Below are 18,192 nucleotides of genomic sequence, written 5' to 3'. Positions count from 1 at the left end.
TTTGCTTTAAATAAACACGATACATGTTTATTCTTCTAATATTTAATTTCTTACCTACTTTAAAATGTTTTCACATTCTGGAAAATCCTCACTTCAGTGTTCTACCATGCTTGATTACTTCATAAGCCACAAACGAGGGGCAGAGTTGTGAACCCTCATAACATGATGCTGTCAAACTTAACAAAACATGCATAAGACCATTACCACATCAGACACTTGCTTTAAGTGAGGTTGTTTTAATCAATTTGACTTCACAGGGCAGCTAATTTATCACTTAGCTAAACAAGTATTTCCTCTACTTGTCATCAATTTAAGTAATTAAAATGGTAAACTTTGGATATGGCATGAAATAAAGGCCCAAAGATAATTTGGAGAAGGTGGTTGATGCAGTCTAATAGAATGAGTGCAAAGTATTATTTAAATACCTTGGTATGCTTCAGTAGTTTTCAGAAATGTGATATTCAGGTAGCTTTGCTGGTACTGATGGAAACTGATTTTTATTTTTAACGTATCCAAGATTCAGCAATGTTTTTCAGCTTCGTCCTCAGAGTTTAGTGGGTTCTCATTTTCCTTTCTTCAAGCATAAAATGTTTTGCTCTGTTCCTTGATTGTTTATAAATAAGAGGATGTCAGAGAGCAAGAGTGGAGCAAATGCTGCAAATTGGGCAGTTCTTCAGCCCTCATCCTGATTATCTCCCCAAGCCTGCAGTTCCTCTCCTTACATTTTACCATGGGGGGAAGGGAAGAGAGGAAAAAATGGGTAATGTACAAGCTTTGCCTAATTCTGTCTCACCTACTCAGTTACACCTTCAAAATACCCTTGCTGAAACTGATTGTATTTTCTAATTTTGCCCAAACAGTATGAATACTCATCCCTTCTTAAATGTTAATTTTGATATGTTATGGTGTGTTTTGTGCTTTCAGTAAATAATTTTTCAAGGTCCGTAAAAACAGTGATGATTAAGGGAAACATTTTTTGTGCGCTTAGTTTTTTTAGATTGAACTAATTTAGTCACCATTTCTGAAACAATGCTTTTAATCCATAAACTGCTTATTTGAATATTGAAAACTTTTATTCAATATCTGTGGCAAGTGAAGACATTAGTGAATGTCTTATGACATGAAATAAAGTACAGTATTCATGTTGAACTGTGCTATGTTTTGTTTATGAAATACTGATTTATCAACATTTTTGAGATTAGGGTAATCTTACTGCTTGTAGTAGTGAATAGTCTCACTGCTAAAAGAATGCAACAAATTTTATTTTTATTTTGAACTTTCCATCTTCTTTATGAACATCAATTATAATCATTTTATTATATGAACATTTATTATAATCTTATTGCAGCTGAGTCTTCTGCCTTGTACAGTTCTGTGTACATGTTTTTGCAATGTTTCACCCAGCTCCAGTCCAAAAGTGATGGGTGCTTCACTGGCAGTACAGCTAATGATAGAAACATATCTCAATTAGACTTTTATCTTTGCCTTGTTATCTCTGTCTAGTTAGGTGTGACTTATACATATTAGTGGAAGATGAAGTGGGGCTGAATTGAGGCTGATGCCACTGACAGTCTGGAGAAGTGGTTTTTGGTTTTGAATGTTTTAAATGTAATTTTTTTTAAGCATTCTAAACTCACAAGTTTGTATACAAGCAGAATGGCAATGCTAGTGAAGGCACGATTATATAAGACTGCTTTATGGCTGAAGGTGGTAGAAATCACATAATGTGTTAGAGTAGCTAATAGGGAAGGCAAAATATTTGTAAGGTCTTGGGTGAATAAACCTTCTCACATCTAAAAAAGAAGCAAGCGACTTCCAAGTAAGTACTAAGTACTCACTAAGAGTAAATACCCAGTGAGAAAAAGGAGTTAGAACAGGTATGTTAAATCAGACTATCTAATGCAGCAAGTGGTTTATCTCTGCTGTGTAGAAAGAGGTTGTTAGTTAGGTAAATGTCAGTAAACATCAGTTAAGTTTTTCCTAATGAAAACGAGTTGTTATTCCATCACACATGGAATACGGAGGAAGTGGTGGGAGAGGAGATGATAAGCTGTAAGCAGGTACCTCCACAGAACCCTTTTAATATCTGGTGGAGCTCTGTGTTGGAGTCTGTAAGCTTGTCTCTGGAGGGATTTTTGGTCTCTGTTGAGAACAGATGTGCTGACAAGCTGCCTTCACTGAAAGGCAGACTGGATTCAGCCCATGTGTGGTCAGCGAGGAGCAAAGCTGTGGCACTGTCCTTGGTGGCACATGAGGGCTCCTCCTGTTACTTAGGGCCAATAGCCACAGAGTCTATGCCTGCCTTTTCCTTGGGCTCATGAGTGGATTCATGTTTCTGCTAATTACCTTGACTAGATAAATGTTTCATACATGGTCCTAATTATTTTCTCATGTATATTACAGAATAGTTGAACTCTCAGTAGTGGGAAGCATGCCTGGTGTTTTGAGTTCCTTAGCCTTTCAACTTTGGAGGTTAAAAAAAAAGTAGAAATAGGTGCTTTCACTGTGATGTTAGGGCCAGCTAGAATCAAGTCTTGTAATCCAGTAATTGAATTTCAGCGGTTTATAACATTTTTATTGTTTCACACTGAGAATGGTTTTAAATTGTATCTTATTTAATATGAACAATATGTTATAGGCCATTACAAATCAACCACAAATCTGTGAAGAATTAATCTGTCTCAGAGAAAGATCCCAAGTGTAATTGTAATTGTTTAATAGTTCCCTTTGCTCTTTGTTAGAAGAGTAGAAAAGAACTTCAGTATAAAACTGTGAAGAAAATTGCTTGGACTAAGGAGTGAAGACTAATAGGTAGTGATACTTTTTTTAACTCTAACCATATGTATCCATAAACAAACACAAATAACCGATTAAATCACTGTGCAGATATCAAAAGTAAATCTATTCAGCTGTTTAAGGCTGCTCTAACAGTCTGTAAAGTAAATTATGGTGCATATAGATTGTAAAGGTATGGCATTTGGGGAGTATTAAAAAAAAAAAGGTGGATACAGAAGAGGACATAGAAGAGCAAACTTACTAGGGCTAAATTGATACCATGTTATGGATGTAAGACAGTGTAAGTCTGAAACATACTGTGTCTTAATTAAGTGGTGGCTGCTAGAACTATAATGGCTGGTAAGGTCATTTTGTGCCTGGTTCTCAGTTTGAAAGACACTCAGGGTTCTGCTTTGGTCCAATTGTGTAGCAATCTCTGAAGGAACATAAAAAGAAACAGTTAAACTTAAGCAGCACAGTCTGAAAAAGCTTGTCATTTTAGTGAAGACAAAATCAACTGATCAGGAAAAAGATATTTACAGCTGTATAGAAAAAGAAACAAGAGCAGCAGCTAAAATTCCAGCGGGAAAAAAAATTACTTCTGTGAAGTTGGTGCGGGTTTTGTTTTCTTTCTTTAAATAAATTATTTTTTCTTTTATTTATTTAAAATATCAGGTATTTATAAACATCTCTTTATATTTTTTCAGCCATAAGACTACAGGTAAATGTTATTTAATGGGCTAACAAGTTTGTAAATATTTTTCTTCAGGATACCATTCATGCAGTTTTCATTGTTGCAGTTTTAAAATTACAGAGGAAACACGTGAGGTATGCATACAGTCGCAGCACATTTTGCTGGGCCTCATATAGAATTGTTCAAGGCAATTCTGTGGTTTTGTGGTGTGTTTTGTCACATGACTTGATGATTGTAATAATTTGACATAAAGGTGTACCACTGCTCAAGTGTAAGTCCTACCTTCCCTCGGTTACTGGCTCCTTGTTCCCAAGACCTTCAGATGTTCCTTACTAGCTGAACAGAAGTGAGAGATGGTGGGAATCATTTCATCACCACGGTAACACAAGTGCCAGGGCACGCAGAGGATAAACCCTCATGGAATACAGCTGAGAGAGCATGCTTTTGAAAACAGCCTGGGTGCACTGGTTTCAAGTAATTGCCTAATAGTGGCCCAACTAGATAATTATCCTGAGATTTTTTGGGTTTGGGGTTTTTTTCCTCATAACTTAATAGTAAAATTAAGAAGGTATAGACCATAAAAAGTCTTAAGGATTCCAGTTCCCCTTCATTTATTGACAGTAAACTGAAGGTATAAAGCCTACCTGATCAGTGCCATACCTTCTAGGAACCAAAGAAAAAGCATAATTGAAGTGATTTCATATTTGTTAATATGCCAGTCCTGAAAGTGTAGATGCATACCTCTTCTTGTATCTCTTTTTATAATTTTTTCTAAATATAATTTTGTTGCGGTTAGAAAGTTATGATACTTGTAAACAAAGCAGTTAAAGTAAGTGATATTTAAAACTCATCTGGCAGTCATAGGTAGCTACTTAGTGTGCTTGGGCAAATCAGACCTATTTAGCTGGCTTAGGTTTTTTTGTGCTGTGAGTTAATAAATTGCTGTACAGTGACTAAAATGCAGTCCTGGCAAATGTACTCTTGCACTGTTAATGCACTGGAAAGGTAGTTTCTCTTTCTTATGCACTGATCATAACATCGTCTGCTTTTCACCCTCTTATTGGCATCCTCTAATTTGTTGCAGCCTGTATTATCTTCCAGCACTCCTCAAATGAACTTCTAACATAGTTCTCATTCAGTTGCTTGATAGTGATGTGAGTGCCATTCAGGAGCCTGTGATGATGAATCTGCGTCACCCACTTCCTAAAGTTTTAGTTCTGCCATTACTTCCCTTTTGGCCTTCATTTTTGGAAGATGTCTTTGTCGATTACGTTTCTTAAAATGCTTCCTTAACATCATCTTTCTAGAAGGCCATCCTGGTTTAGTAATGGTGTTTTCCAGTTAAGTTTTCCCACTGAAACCATTACATGGCACACACACAGCTCACTTGCTGATTCCTTCCTTCCCTCCCTCCTCCCTGCACTGGGATGGAGAGGAGAACTGGAGGAACAAAAGGTACAGATCACAGGTTGAGATGAGAACAATTTACTGGAAACAGCGATGAGGTAAGAAAAATGAACAGTAACAGCAATGATGCTAACAACAAGAAAAGAAAGAAACTGATGACAAGACAAGAAAAGAAACATTCTTGCTCACTGTGGAAACCCTGACAACACTCCCTCCAGATGAGAGCCGCATTACCCAACCTCTGCCATTCCTACTTGACCAGAAAAAAAAACCTTCTTCCCAGAAAAGACTCCCTTCTCCCTGCCCTGGTAGTGACATGACACGGTATAGAAAAACCTCTGGGCCCTGGCCATGCCACCTCCTGGCGACTGCAAAACCTGTTCTTGCCAGAACCAAGACAAAAGTTAATATAAATCTTGATAAAACCAAATTCATCTATCATGCTAGTCAGTATTAATCCATTCTCTTTTTGTGTGTCTGTTGCTGTTATACTTGACCTATGATTTCTGAAAAAGGAGTGGTTAAAAGGAAGATTTCTGGGGTGAACAGTCTTGGGTCCAGAAGAGTGATGATGATGGTCTTTCCTCAATTTTGCTCCATAATCTTCATCATGCCCAAGAACTAGCATCAGTTCTCCTTGGAATCAGACTAAAAGATGAGTAGGGAAAACTAGAAGAAGGATGGAAAGAAGCTCTTGCCCTGTTTTACAGTCTTCAAAACCACACTTGAACTTTTACTTGCAGTGTGATATTTGTAGGAACTATAACAATTCTTTTGGACTCCAAATAATACATTTACAACGTTCAAATGGAAACACTATTGTTCTGCTAATTAGGCAACTAATGGTGATGATGTGACTGGAAAATAAGGGGAGGTTTTAAGTACTTTTGTTGTTGACTCCTGTGATTGAAAAATAGTTAAAGGAATACTAAGTGTTTGTTTCTCTGTTTTTTTTCTTCCAGATAAATACTCATTAGTTGGGATTTACTACTGCCAGTATGTATCATTCTGTGTCTGAAACCAGTCACCCTTTGCAAACAGAGGAACAAGAGATAGGCATTGATCCCTTGCAGAGTTTTTTGAACAAGCCAGGGGAAGGTGAGTTTGTATTTCTGTACTTTTTTTTGAGTTTATACCTTACATAAGTGTGTCATAATAACTGTACCTGTCATAATTCGTTTAATTCACTCAATGAAGTTGAACAGGGCAACTTAAAGAACATTTCACAGAGTATGTGAGGAACACTCTGACACTAATGAAAACCACGAAAAGTCAACTTTCAATTACAGACAGAAGCATTAGCCAAATGTTTAATGTGCTGTCATCCTTTTTTAATCATAAACCAAACACTGACTTCAGCATAAGAATATTGAAATGGAGCATGACTTTATGTTACTTTCTCAAGCATGGACTCTTACACTGCTTCGGTTTAAGGATCTTTTTTGTTTGGGTTTTTTTTTCCTTTTTTTTCCTTTTTTTTTTTTTTGACTTATTTGGTTCTGCAGTTAAGTTCAGTATATTATTTTGGACAAAATTATGCAAATACAAAGTCTGATTTTTGTTTGACTCAGCCCCTATGTTCTTATTTGAAAAAAATCTCAAAGCTGAGATAGAATGAATAGGCTCTAAAGATAGAAATTACTACATAACCTGAAGCAAATTAGTTAAATGCAGTATTTGGAAGACCCTAATGAACAATGAGAACAAACTGCTTGGATGATGCAATGCCTGTCTGTTTTGCTCATCTTTTCTACTTATTTGCTAGTAGTGACAGGGTAGTTGGTTAGAAGAAAGTGATAAGCTTAATGAGAAAGCTCGTCCTTGTCATGAAAACATTCCTCAAGTACTCAGTTATACACAGTGGCACCTTAACTACCTGTAATTTTCCAGTCATTGAACACATGTACCAGGAGGGCAAAATAAAAAATTTATTTTAAATTACAGAGTTGAAACAACTTTGTCACATTTTCTAAGTCCCTACCCAGATCAACTAGTTTATGTGGGTGTATCTGTTTATAAATCCTCTGTTTACTAGTGCTTATTAAAAAGCTCTGTCCAGTTGTGCTCAGTCAGGTTTGTTACTTCTGTTAAGAAGAAGCTGATGGTTTGCTTCCAAATATATTGGTAAAACTTCATTGTCCCTTTGAGTTAATTTTTTCACTCTTTCTTTATTGGTTTACAAAGCTTCTTCAATGTTTAAAAATGACAATGTACGTCATGGAGACAATATTTTAAAACCTGACGAATAAATGGAATAGCTTTTCTAGGCAGTGTTTCTTTTCTATCATATTTGACATCTTAACGATACGAAGCCATTTTAGCCTGATAAAGCGAATGCATTTTTGTACATATTTTAGAAACTTTAAAATAATCTTTTTTTCAATAACCTAAAATAATAACCATTTTCAAGAGGACAAATAGCTTGCTTCTAGTCTACCCCAGTCAAGAAAAAGATAAACATTTTCTTCCAATTCCTGTTTGCTTTAAAAAAAAATTGATAATTCTTTCAACTCTGTTTCAAGAAAAAGCAAAATTTTCACCCTGTTAAAAAAACACCGTAAGTTAATTTTACCCTTTATTGTGCCCAGAAGCGATTAGTTACCTTGACTGAAAAGGTTTCTCATTTTTATCCCAACCTTAACATTTCTATGACATACAAAGTTATTAGGATTGAATTGATGTTTAAAAGTGCCATTAATTCATTTACCCCAAATGTTCATTAACAATGTAAATGTATGCTGATGTTCTATGAGACAAGGAAGTGACTAATGACTCTTCGCACTAACAACACTTAAAATGAATAGAAACTTTAGATAGCTAATCTTGAAGTAATCAAGACCCTCATTCAGCTTGGCATCTCTGTATGCTCTAAAACAGCTGTCAACTGTTAAAAATATATACACAACACACACATACGCACATGTGAGGATAAAGATATGTAAATACATGGTTCCCCAAGTCATAAAGGTTACCAACTATGGTACATTTCTTATGTTCTATCTATGTAAATATTTTATATAAAGCATCCATTTCATCTTCATAGCCTTTTTTGCTGTGAAACACATAGTGCATTTTAATTTGAAACTTTATATATCCAGAATAGATCTTCGAAGTTTTAATGCTTCATTTTAAATAAAGTATGTGTATGGTTGGTGTTAGCTCTTTAGGCATCAAAGTATACAGTTGTTCCTGTCCATGCAGTCTGTCCGTTGTTGTCTTCACAAAAGTATTTCAAGACAAGGTTTTTCAATGCAGCCTCAAGTTTCAGGGGTGATACAGAATCAACTTGGTGAAAATCTCTATTTTAATTTTTTTGTATCATGAATCACAGAAATACGGTGGAGTGGTGGTCCACTGGAGACATTCTGTGCAATATTGTAGAATATCAGTATATCTAAATCGTCTTTTTTAAACATGGCTGAATGCTAACCTTAGAGACAGAGTGATAAAAGCTTTTACTGAGATGGGGTGATTGGAAAAAAGCACAGCCCTAATAAGCGTGCTGAAAAGAAATACTTAGTTACTGATCTAGTCAGATTTGTAAATCTGCATGAAGTGTTGTATTTTTAGCATGTGCAGTTGATACCAAAACTTGATGGAGAACCAGAAGATGTCATGTCCAGCTGGAGTTACGAAATTCTCTCACAGTTTTCATAAAATTAAAGAAATCTCAAAAATACACGGGTTGCTCTTAAGTATAGCTGCTTGGAAAACTGCATGCGTCGACTACTTTTTGTTCATTTGCTGTCAGCTTGAAAGGGTACATTGGATAGGATTCCAGAAATATGTTGAGTCTAGTAGTACTCAGTGCTTTTATTAAAAATTCAGTGAAGGAACAGATAGAAAACGTGGTTTATTTGGGACAGGACTGTTGACACAATGGAGAGTAGATGTAAAATTCAAAGTATTCTTGAGGTTTTGGAGAAGTGGCCTGAGAAGATTAAGACATGGTTCACTAGAAACAGCTGCAAGGATTAATGTTGCAGATGCTAGGCATGAGACAGTTACCTAGCTGAACAAATGAAAGTAGATCATTACAGATGAGGTAAGTGTCATTTGGAGAAAGGTCTGGGTGTTGGTAGCTCTCCAGATTTTATATAACTGATAAACTTTGAATCTTAAGTTATGATGAGCCATGAGAATGTGCTTGTTTGCAAGTTTAAAAACTTCTGAATAAGCCTTTAACTGTAAACATCTTTTTTCTGTCCCTTTAAAACATTTTCTAAAATTCATTAAAACAGTATTTTTGTCCTTTTCTGTTGATGAATTTGGCCTGTGTTATTTTCCTTGTGTCTGATTTTTCTTTCAAGATACAAAAAAGGTACAATGCCAAAAAATGCACTCATTTATGCTTTTTTAAATAGCATTTTAAAATAGTTGATTAGAAATTTATGGCAGGGATTCTCACTTTTGCAATCTAATACTTCAAATGGAGGATTCTAGTTATTTTAAGAAATTTTAATTTTTGGTTGTTTCTTGTGGATCTGGTTGTATTTTAATTTACACGCATTTAGATATGTGTACATTATTATGTTTTGTTTTGACTATGGTAGTCTTTTGACTTGATGACATCTTTCTGCATTCTCTCTTCTAAGGATGAGATGCTTTCACTCACTTTATTCTAACAATGTTTTTGTGTGATCCCCTCTGAACCAGGGATCTTTCAAAGAGAAATTGGTGAATCATAGCTCTGTCTCCAGCAGAGACTTTGTGAGACCTGAATGAAATTTCAGAAACATTATTGTTGTACCTTCTCCCTGCATATTGCATCTGACAAACTGTTTTTCTGACTTCCAAATGCTGAAGGTTTCTGTTACATTGAAATGGAGTAACTAGGTTAACTTTCTGCCATGAATTTTCACTCCAAGTTACAGTGTCCACCACATTCCGACACAAGTTTTGAAGAGCGTGGTAGGTAGTATTCCCATTTCATTGATATAATGAGAAAGTTGATCCTCTAAGGACAGACTGGAACAATGCATTTAATACTCTTCAATTTAATTTTCTCAATATCACAATTAATACAATTAAGGTCACTTGAAATGAAACTATTAACAAATTGGGTAATTTACTTTAACAATGTCAGTGTGTTCTCACAATTACATTTGCTTTAATTAGTGTACAAGCTATTATTTAATAGCATACTTCACATAGAAAAAATGTAATGTGTTTTTTGTTCTCAATAGAAGAAAAGAGGAAACCTTTAATGGGTCAGAGTGTTTTGGAGTTTGGCAGGATATATTTCATGTGTAAGGGCTACAGTTGGTGGTGAGGACAGAGAAGGCTGATGTTGCTGGAAGGACAAAGATAACTACTGGAGTGTATGACTGAAATTAATCCAGTTGAGCCAGATAAGTTCCCGACCTCATACTTACTATTGCATCCCTTCTGCTTCCCAAACCTGCTGTGAAAAAATACGAGAAATGATAACAGAGCATTCATATTTCCATTTTGGCCATATACTGTGTGGGTGTTTCCATTGCTTGTCTTTGGAGAATTTTGCTATTCTGGTGTTAACCTCATAGCCCTGATCACTAGAAAGTATTTCCATTGAGAGCTATACCTTATGTGAAATTTGAAAATCCTGGTTTATATTAGTGTCATACAGAAAACAAGTAGAAAACAGAGGGGAATGAAGTAATAAAGTGAATGCCATCTTTTCTGGACAAAGCATGTGTTGTCAAATAATTTCCCCAAATTTTTAGTGTAATTGACATGGGCTGTTTTGGCCCTGGACATTCCTTACAGGGTTAAGTGAATTTTTACTGTCAGAAAATGACATTATCTTCTAACTGGTCCTTAGCTACTCAGTGTTATAAGTTAAGGGTTTTTTCCCCTTACAGTCCCCTTCACCCAGATATACAGTGCTAATGTGAATTGCCCTGTACAGCATTTATTTACCTGCATTTTTAGGGATCGGTTCATTTAAAGGAAACAAACACAGAGGTCTGCACCTCTCTGTGTGAGAAATGCGTTCCTAGGTAAAAGCAATGCAGAATCCAAATACAGTGAGTTGTTGAAGACTTACTGTTTTCTTATCAAATATTTTTGATAGCATATTTTATGACGTCATGTGTGCCATATAATGTGTGTTATTCCATCTTCTCTCCAGGGAGTGACATGTACATGAAATATAGCATTGTGTTTTTAAGAGTCCTTTTAAATATGCATGCTACTGTGTGTTTTCATTAAAAAGACAAGATTGGAGCAGAGAACCTCTTTGCATTATACTGGAACAGAAGAGCTGAGGGTTGTGATTGTTTCTTAATGTCTTTGGGGTTCCATGCTGTGGTTTACACCAGGCCCTGAAAAAGCCCTGTGTCCTTCACTGGGGAGTTTTACCCTTCAGTCAGAAATTATCAGTGTGCCCCACCAGCACAGTTCTTACTAGTGGTCCTGTTCAAAACCTTTGTGCTTCTGCAGGGCTTGGCTTCCTCATTAAAGGCACAGGTATGATGGAGAAGAAGGGGCCATCTTTGGTCTGTTTCACTTCATATTGGATGAATAAAAACAAGAATGGTTTTTACATATTCAAACGCCATATGCTAACATAACAAGCATTTTAATATTCATTTATTAATAATAACTGCTGTTTAGCTTCCTTTAATTGAGCTGCAACAGGCTTGTAGTGACAAAGGCTTTTGGAGCAACACAGTGTATCTTGAGCTAACTCCGGCTGTCACTAGCTGCTTCCCTAGAACTCTTCATTTTCCTCTTTTCTGTATTAGACATTTTTATTAAAAGATCAGTTAACAGAGAAACTATGCATGTTTAAAAATGCATATATTTAATATAGTTAGTTGAAAATCTAGCTATCTTAGCTATCACACAGTACAATTTTTACTTGAAATAATGTATTTGTACAAGTGTTGATATGCTCTTAGAAATTTGCTTCTTGTGAGCCCTTTGGTTTCAGTGCCTTACTGCAAATTTGTATTTAGGAATTGCAGGAGTTTTTTTTTTAATTACTTCAGTTGTGGGAGCAAATGTGAGTAGGGCTGCCATGGACATGTGAAATACCATGGATTCCCCTCTCTAGAATTGGTAGATATGGGGGGTTTTCGTGGCTTCACATGAGTTGCACATTGCATTAACTCCAGTTTGGGGGTTATTCTCTGACATGGGAAACTGGCACAAACATCATGTAGGGAAATGGCCTTCAGTGGTTGATATGGCAGATACTAGGGATGACCTTTTGGACAGTGATGTCTGTTCATGGAATGGTTTGGGTTGGAAGACAAATTAAAGACCATCCAGTTCCAGCCCTCCCACCATGGGCAGGAAGCCTCCCACTAAGTCATGTTGCTCAGGATCTCCTCCAGCCTGACCTTGAACACTTCCAGGGATGGTCATTCACAGCTTCTCTGAGCACCCATGACTTCTCTTGATCCAAGTGAAATTTTTAAAATGTCATTTTGGAAGTTCCACTCTAAATCATTGTATGAAAACAAGACCATTCTCACTAATGACACTGGCACACTACCTCAGTTCAGTCATCTGAGCTGGGAGTTTCCAGGTCTTTCCAGATACAACTCTGCCTGAATACTGGCATAAATCACTTGTCAGCCTCATGTCATTCTTCTAACAACTCCTTGTGACCCTATTTTGGGAGAGGCTGTTTTGAGCATTTCTGTTCCTTTTCCTAGCTCTCCCCAATTTCAAGTTAAAGATCAACTAGTTGGCTCTCATCTCACTTCCTAGTATATGTGTAGCGTAATAATACTTGTAGTATAAAAGGAAAAAAAGCAAGTTAAATGAAAAAGAAATTTAATTTTTTTTAATAAATATTACATGCTTAGAGAACCTTAAAATACCAAGAAGAAATTTCCATTTAAACCATAGTAACCTACTGAACAGCAAAATAAAACAGAATAATCTTTTTTAATACAACCTCTGTAAATGTAATTCAAAGTGGTTTAAAACTAGTGCATTATAAAAAGTTATACATAAGCTAAGAATGAGAATACAATCATTCTTTTGAATATTTTACTCAGACTACACAGAAATATAATACGAAGGTTACTGGCCATAAATACCTTACATATTAAGTGTTTCCAGGAAATGTTCAAATTATGTTAAATGGCTATATCTCTTACATATGGAAAAGGCAGATTCTCTTAATTTAAAAAAATCGAACTGTACACGTTTGATTGTACTTGTGTATGTATAATGAAAGACTAGTAAATCAGAATTCTAGCTGAGGCCAGCATGATTGGTACAGGATAATAATTAAATGTCTGGGTTTACTTCTGTCCTGACGTACTAAAGATTGTAATTTACAAAGCAGTGTATGAGTTGTGAGCAGCTAGCTGATGTTACAGACCTCTGTATCTGAGATTAAATGTATGTTAAAACATTTTTAAAGAGCTTAACTGTCACAAATTTGATTGAATTAGAAATTGATTGTTCTATATATCAGAAATATGTCACTACAGATGGGATGTTTCCTCTCTTTCATGTATGTGGACATTTATAACAACCTGGAATTCCCTATTTTAAAAAGAGAAGGTTTCAACCTACTTTCAGTCAATTGAAACTGCAAAGCTTCAGTTTTTAGCTTTTGATTGGCTAATGAGCCTTATTCTTTAGCCTCCATGGTACCAGGGTACTCCCTGCCCTCGTCCTCCTTGGACAATCAAAACTAAGACACACGAAAGGGGAGAGACATAAAGTACTGTCATATTTAAGTGGTAATAAATTATCTGGTAAGATGTGTATTATTTATTGACAATCTGGCCTTTTAACAAAGAAAAATAGGCCTATGCTTAGGTTGCCACTGCAACAGCCGAAACAGCTGATACTTTAATGAACAACATACTGAGGGCCATCCAGGACATAAGGCAAATTAAGCAGGTTACAAACTGCATATCTTCTGTTTAGGTATAGGAGATCTCCCCAGCTCTGACAATTAGCTCCGCTGATCAGGCAAGCAGACAGACAGAAACAGAAGGAGGCCATTTGTATCAATTTGAGGAACAGAACTAGTAATGAAGTAAAATATCTGTACCAGGTAGTTTCACCTCTGCTTTGGAACAGATATTTCTAACTGCTGGTTTCAGCTTCGCAGTAGCAAATAAATAAATAAATAAATGTGTGCTGCTTAACAAAAGCTTATTTTCTGTTGTTTACAAATTGAAAGCAAAGGAATAATAATACTTCTAACCTAACGGGTTTTTAAAAAGGATAAAACATTTTCTGGACATACAAGCAAATACGAATCTTGGTAACCTGACAGCTTTGTTTAAACGTTGAATTTGAGTTTCCTTTCATGAAAATCTTTTCAAAGTACAGCAATTCAGCTGTGAAAACCTGAATACATTAATGATGACAAAGAACCTCTGGAGTGAGCCAACATTTGTTTTTGTTCTTTTACAACATTTCCTGATGAATTGCACATACAAAAGTGTTGGAGGTTATTTTAATTTTCTTTTCTTACTTTGATAATAAATGTCTCCACTGTTTACCTTTTTGGTTAAGGTACCTTATTATTACTAATCAGCTTTAATTATTTATAACAACATGACTGTGAAAGATGTTTCTTTGATGTCGAAAAAGTCAGGGGCCTGATCCTGACCCTATTAAAATTAATGGCTAGGTTCCAATTGGCTGCAAAGGTAACAAGCCTGAGTGCCCTTTAAGGGAAGCAGTCGTTTAGCCCAGGGTACTGCATTGTGGTTAGTTGGGGTTCCTGTTTGGGGAATGTTCAGATTTTAAGCATTTGGTGTCGAGGTTTGGCCATGCAAAGGCAGAACGCATATAACTGATTCTTGAAGTCAGTCCCCATTTTCATTTTCATTTTATACACAATAATTTTAAAAAGGCTATATATACAGGATAATAAGAGAACACCTTTCTCACTAAACATGAGTGCTAAAATGGGGGGACAGAGAGAAATGTGGATAGCCTTTCTGCTTTTGCCTATCTTTTTTCAGTCAACAAAATAGCGAACTAGCTCAAATCTAAGCAATACTGGATAAGGACCATCACGTTTCACAGGCATGTGTGCCAGCTTGTGTTTAAATCTTATTTTGTTTAAGTGAACTATCAGTGGGTTTTGTTTCTGACTATTTTAAGCTTGAGATTTATATGGATGTACATAGACACACTCTGTGACAAGACTGAACACTTCTGTCAGATCTAGAATATCTTTTAGGTATTCATAAGTATCTTTGTTCAGTTTCTTCATCATCTTACATGTTTAGTTCATTACATCAGTAGTCATGTGACTATAACATTTCAACCACAGCACAAATGACACAAAAGGATATAGCAAATGAGATTTACTTTCACCATTTGTGACAGCCACACAAGGCTGTGATGCAATTTGTGCTCCTTGGCTTGATCTTCTTGAAAAGGGAAGTGGGACTTGCGGTGTTTGTTTTGCATCTGTGTGCTTTTAGAAGGTGTCGTATACAAAAGAAGCAATGAAATTAATTCTTGTAACTGTCATAGGAGGAGCAGCCAGATTATGTGTTCTCATACAAAAAGGAATTTGAAGCTGGTAAAATGATAGGACTTGTTCATACAAGAGGTTTGTAGCAGGGCCAGGAACATCATTCAAGTTGCAGGACACTGCATCAGTGATGATGCCAACCTTCAGCTCCTTCTTTCAGGCAGTTTTTGTGAGGCAGGTAGCTAATTAACTAGGAAAGTGTAACTTCAGTACAGAAAACACACACACACAACTTTTTCATGTTTTATATACAAACTTAAATAAGCATATATCATCTCAGAAATTTCAGCTAAAAGTATTTTTTGTAATGGAAGTGAAAACTATTTCAAAAGATGTAATCATTGTCACCTTTTCAGTATTTTGAGTAATTAAATAAAATTCAAATGTTTTGAATATATTTAACTATTCCTGGACCTTTGATAAATGGTGTCTCAGTACAGATATATTTGGGTATTACTATTAAAACATGATTTGGCTGAAAATCTAAGGAATACTACTCCACCTTAATGAACTGATTGTCAAAGTTGATTTATTTATGCTTATTTATTTCGTAGTTTTGTATCATAGTATTGCCAGGTCCTGTCTTAAGTAGAGGGAAAATACTTCTCACAAGAGTTTTTCAAAGCAAACACAACAGTGCTATGGTTTACTTGACATGGTGGTGTTCAGTCAAATTTGGGCTGAATGATCAATAAAGGTGTTTCACACCTTTAGTGATAAATTCTAAATACCTTATTTCTGTACAAACAGCTGGCAGTTAAATCTTTTGCTTGGATACTAAAGTGATGCACAATAATGCATGAACTCTGGGATAGGAAGACTATGCTCAAACTTTTGAACAAATCCCATCCAGTTTAGTGCAACTGAGACCATATAATCAAAATATTAGCAAGTAGCGTGTATGATAAATTTCTCCACTAAAATTTTGATATCCCATTACAAATTATTGTTCTTGATCTTCCTAAAAGTTAAAAGGCACAAGCTTCATCCAGATAAAGCTTTTATGGTGGTGATAATTCTTTTCTTCTGAGAAATTGGATTTGTAATGGAATCAATGATTTAACTTTAGGAAAAATTAACTGTATAGTGTTTTCAGTACTAAGTACAATTAAAGGGATAGATCACATAATGCATGTGAAAATATGTTTGCAGTGATCTGATAATGTTTTGAGTTTCATTATAAAGAGGTGCTTTTTTTTTTAACACGTAATTTTGGAATATGCCAATGTTTGTTTTGTTACATACAATTTGAAATATTTAAAGGGTGGAGCAATGAAACATAAATCTGTCCATCATTGGGCATTTCTACTTTGCACACAGATGAGTTCTCATCAAATTTGATTTGCTGATTGGTGGCCAGAACAGATGTTATCTTAATGGAGGAGAGAAGCATATGGAGCCACAGGGCCACCTCCAAACTTCTGTGACCCAAATATCCAATATTGTTTCATTGTTTATTGAAGTATGAAAGAAAATACTTCTCTGCAAAAGTCTACAAAGCTCCATTCTGAATTATTACAGCTAGGTCACCACAACATTATTGCCTTACTAAGAGGAAGACTTTATTGCCAGAAAAAGTGTAGATTAATTGTTGTTATTCTAAAAAAAAAAAAGGAAAAAGAAAATTAAAATAAAAGTACCCCAGGCAGATGAGCTTGTGCCTTTTGCTTATTTGAATTTCAAAGAAAGAAGAGCTGTAAATTAGAGCTTACACTGTGGAGAGCTCTAGCTCTGTTCTGGGGTTCTTGAGACAATAACATACTGAATAATAAGTGAAAAATTCTGTTTGAAAAGTTATGGAATTGACTTTTTTTGCAGAATTAAATTTAATATATTTTATAATTGTTTATTTATTATGAACATATAACAGTTTTAGTTGTGGCATTTATATGAACAAAAGTTATACCCTTGTAACTGTGACATTAGAAAAACTACTTGTTCAAGTGAAGATTTTTAGGTTTTTTAGAGAAACTGGTTTGTAATGTATGCCTGTCAGAGGCAAACTTCTGATTTGGAAAATACCATGTAAACACAGGAATAAATGCTCCTTTTCACTTTTAAAAAAGAGCATATAAAGCCTGATTTAATTCTGGACATGAAAAATATCCTGAGGATTTTTTGCGTTGGAATTAATGTTATATTTGTATATAATGTATATCCAGTCCTCTGGATATTACAAATTCAGGAAGATACATGCAGACTATCTGTGATTTCCAAGATACTTACTCATATCTGTCATATTCAGTTTGAGATTCTTATGGAAAAATGAGCCTGCAGTTTGAATTTGCATTGCTTAGCTAAAGATAGTTTTATTTTTCTGCATATCACTCTGCTCCATGCTAAAGCTGTAGCTCAGAGCAGCAATTTGGAAACTTTTGAACATATTTAATTGATAATAATTGCATTAAAACAATACTGAATATTAAGATAGGAAGTGGCGCATCTGAAAATCATGTAGCAAATTATGTGTACAATGCTAATTTTTATTAGCCTAAGATAAGGAGCAACTTACATTGACTCCTACAGCATGGATGCTTACTATCACCGTTTCTGGCTTGCCACCTAGAAATAGCCATTAATGGCACAATACAGGCTACTGCAGTGAAGTTTGTACACAGCATAATTATTCCCTCTTTGGGTCTTTACTTTGACCATCAAGTGATTTACTGCTTATAAATTGTCACCACTTAGCATTAAAGATGATGAGTCAGTTTGGGGACCTTTAACTTACTTGAGCAATCATTTCTCAGTTGCTGTGAAGTCTCTGTCTGGTTTCAGTTTTGATGAAGTTAAGGCAAAGAACAATTTCAGGGCTTTGAATTGAGTCGGGTTGTTTTTCTTTTGCAAACCATATGCCAGTGCT

General features: G+C 35.5%; 1 protein-coding gene across 8 annotated transcripts in view; it reads left to right on the top strand.

The window, feature by feature from the left end:
* TBC1D5 (TBC1 domain family member 5) overlaps positions 1-18,192 on the top strand; it is a 316,832-nt gene that overhangs the window by 125,393 nt on the left and 173,247 nt on the right. For all 8 annotated transcript variants that reach the window (XM_058039756.1, XM_058039673.1, XM_058039586.1 and 5 more), the window contains one exon: positions 5,839-5,974. In XM_058039756.1, coding sequence (XP_057895739.1) covers positions 5,875-5,974 — 100 coding nt within the window. In that variant the 5' untranslated portion in view covers positions 5,839-5,874. The remainder of the gene's footprint in view (positions 1-5,838; positions 5,975-18,192) is intronic.

Source organism: Melospiza georgiana, chromosome 1 (assembly GCF_028018845.1).
Source record: "Melospiza georgiana isolate bMelGeo1 chromosome 1, bMelGeo1.pri, whole genome shotgun sequence".
Classification (NCBI taxonomy): domain Eukaryota; kingdom Metazoa; phylum Chordata; class Aves; order Passeriformes; family Passerellidae; genus Melospiza; species Melospiza georgiana.
Note: the sequence above shows the minus strand (reverse complement) of the source record. Positions and strands in the feature narration are given on the sequence as shown.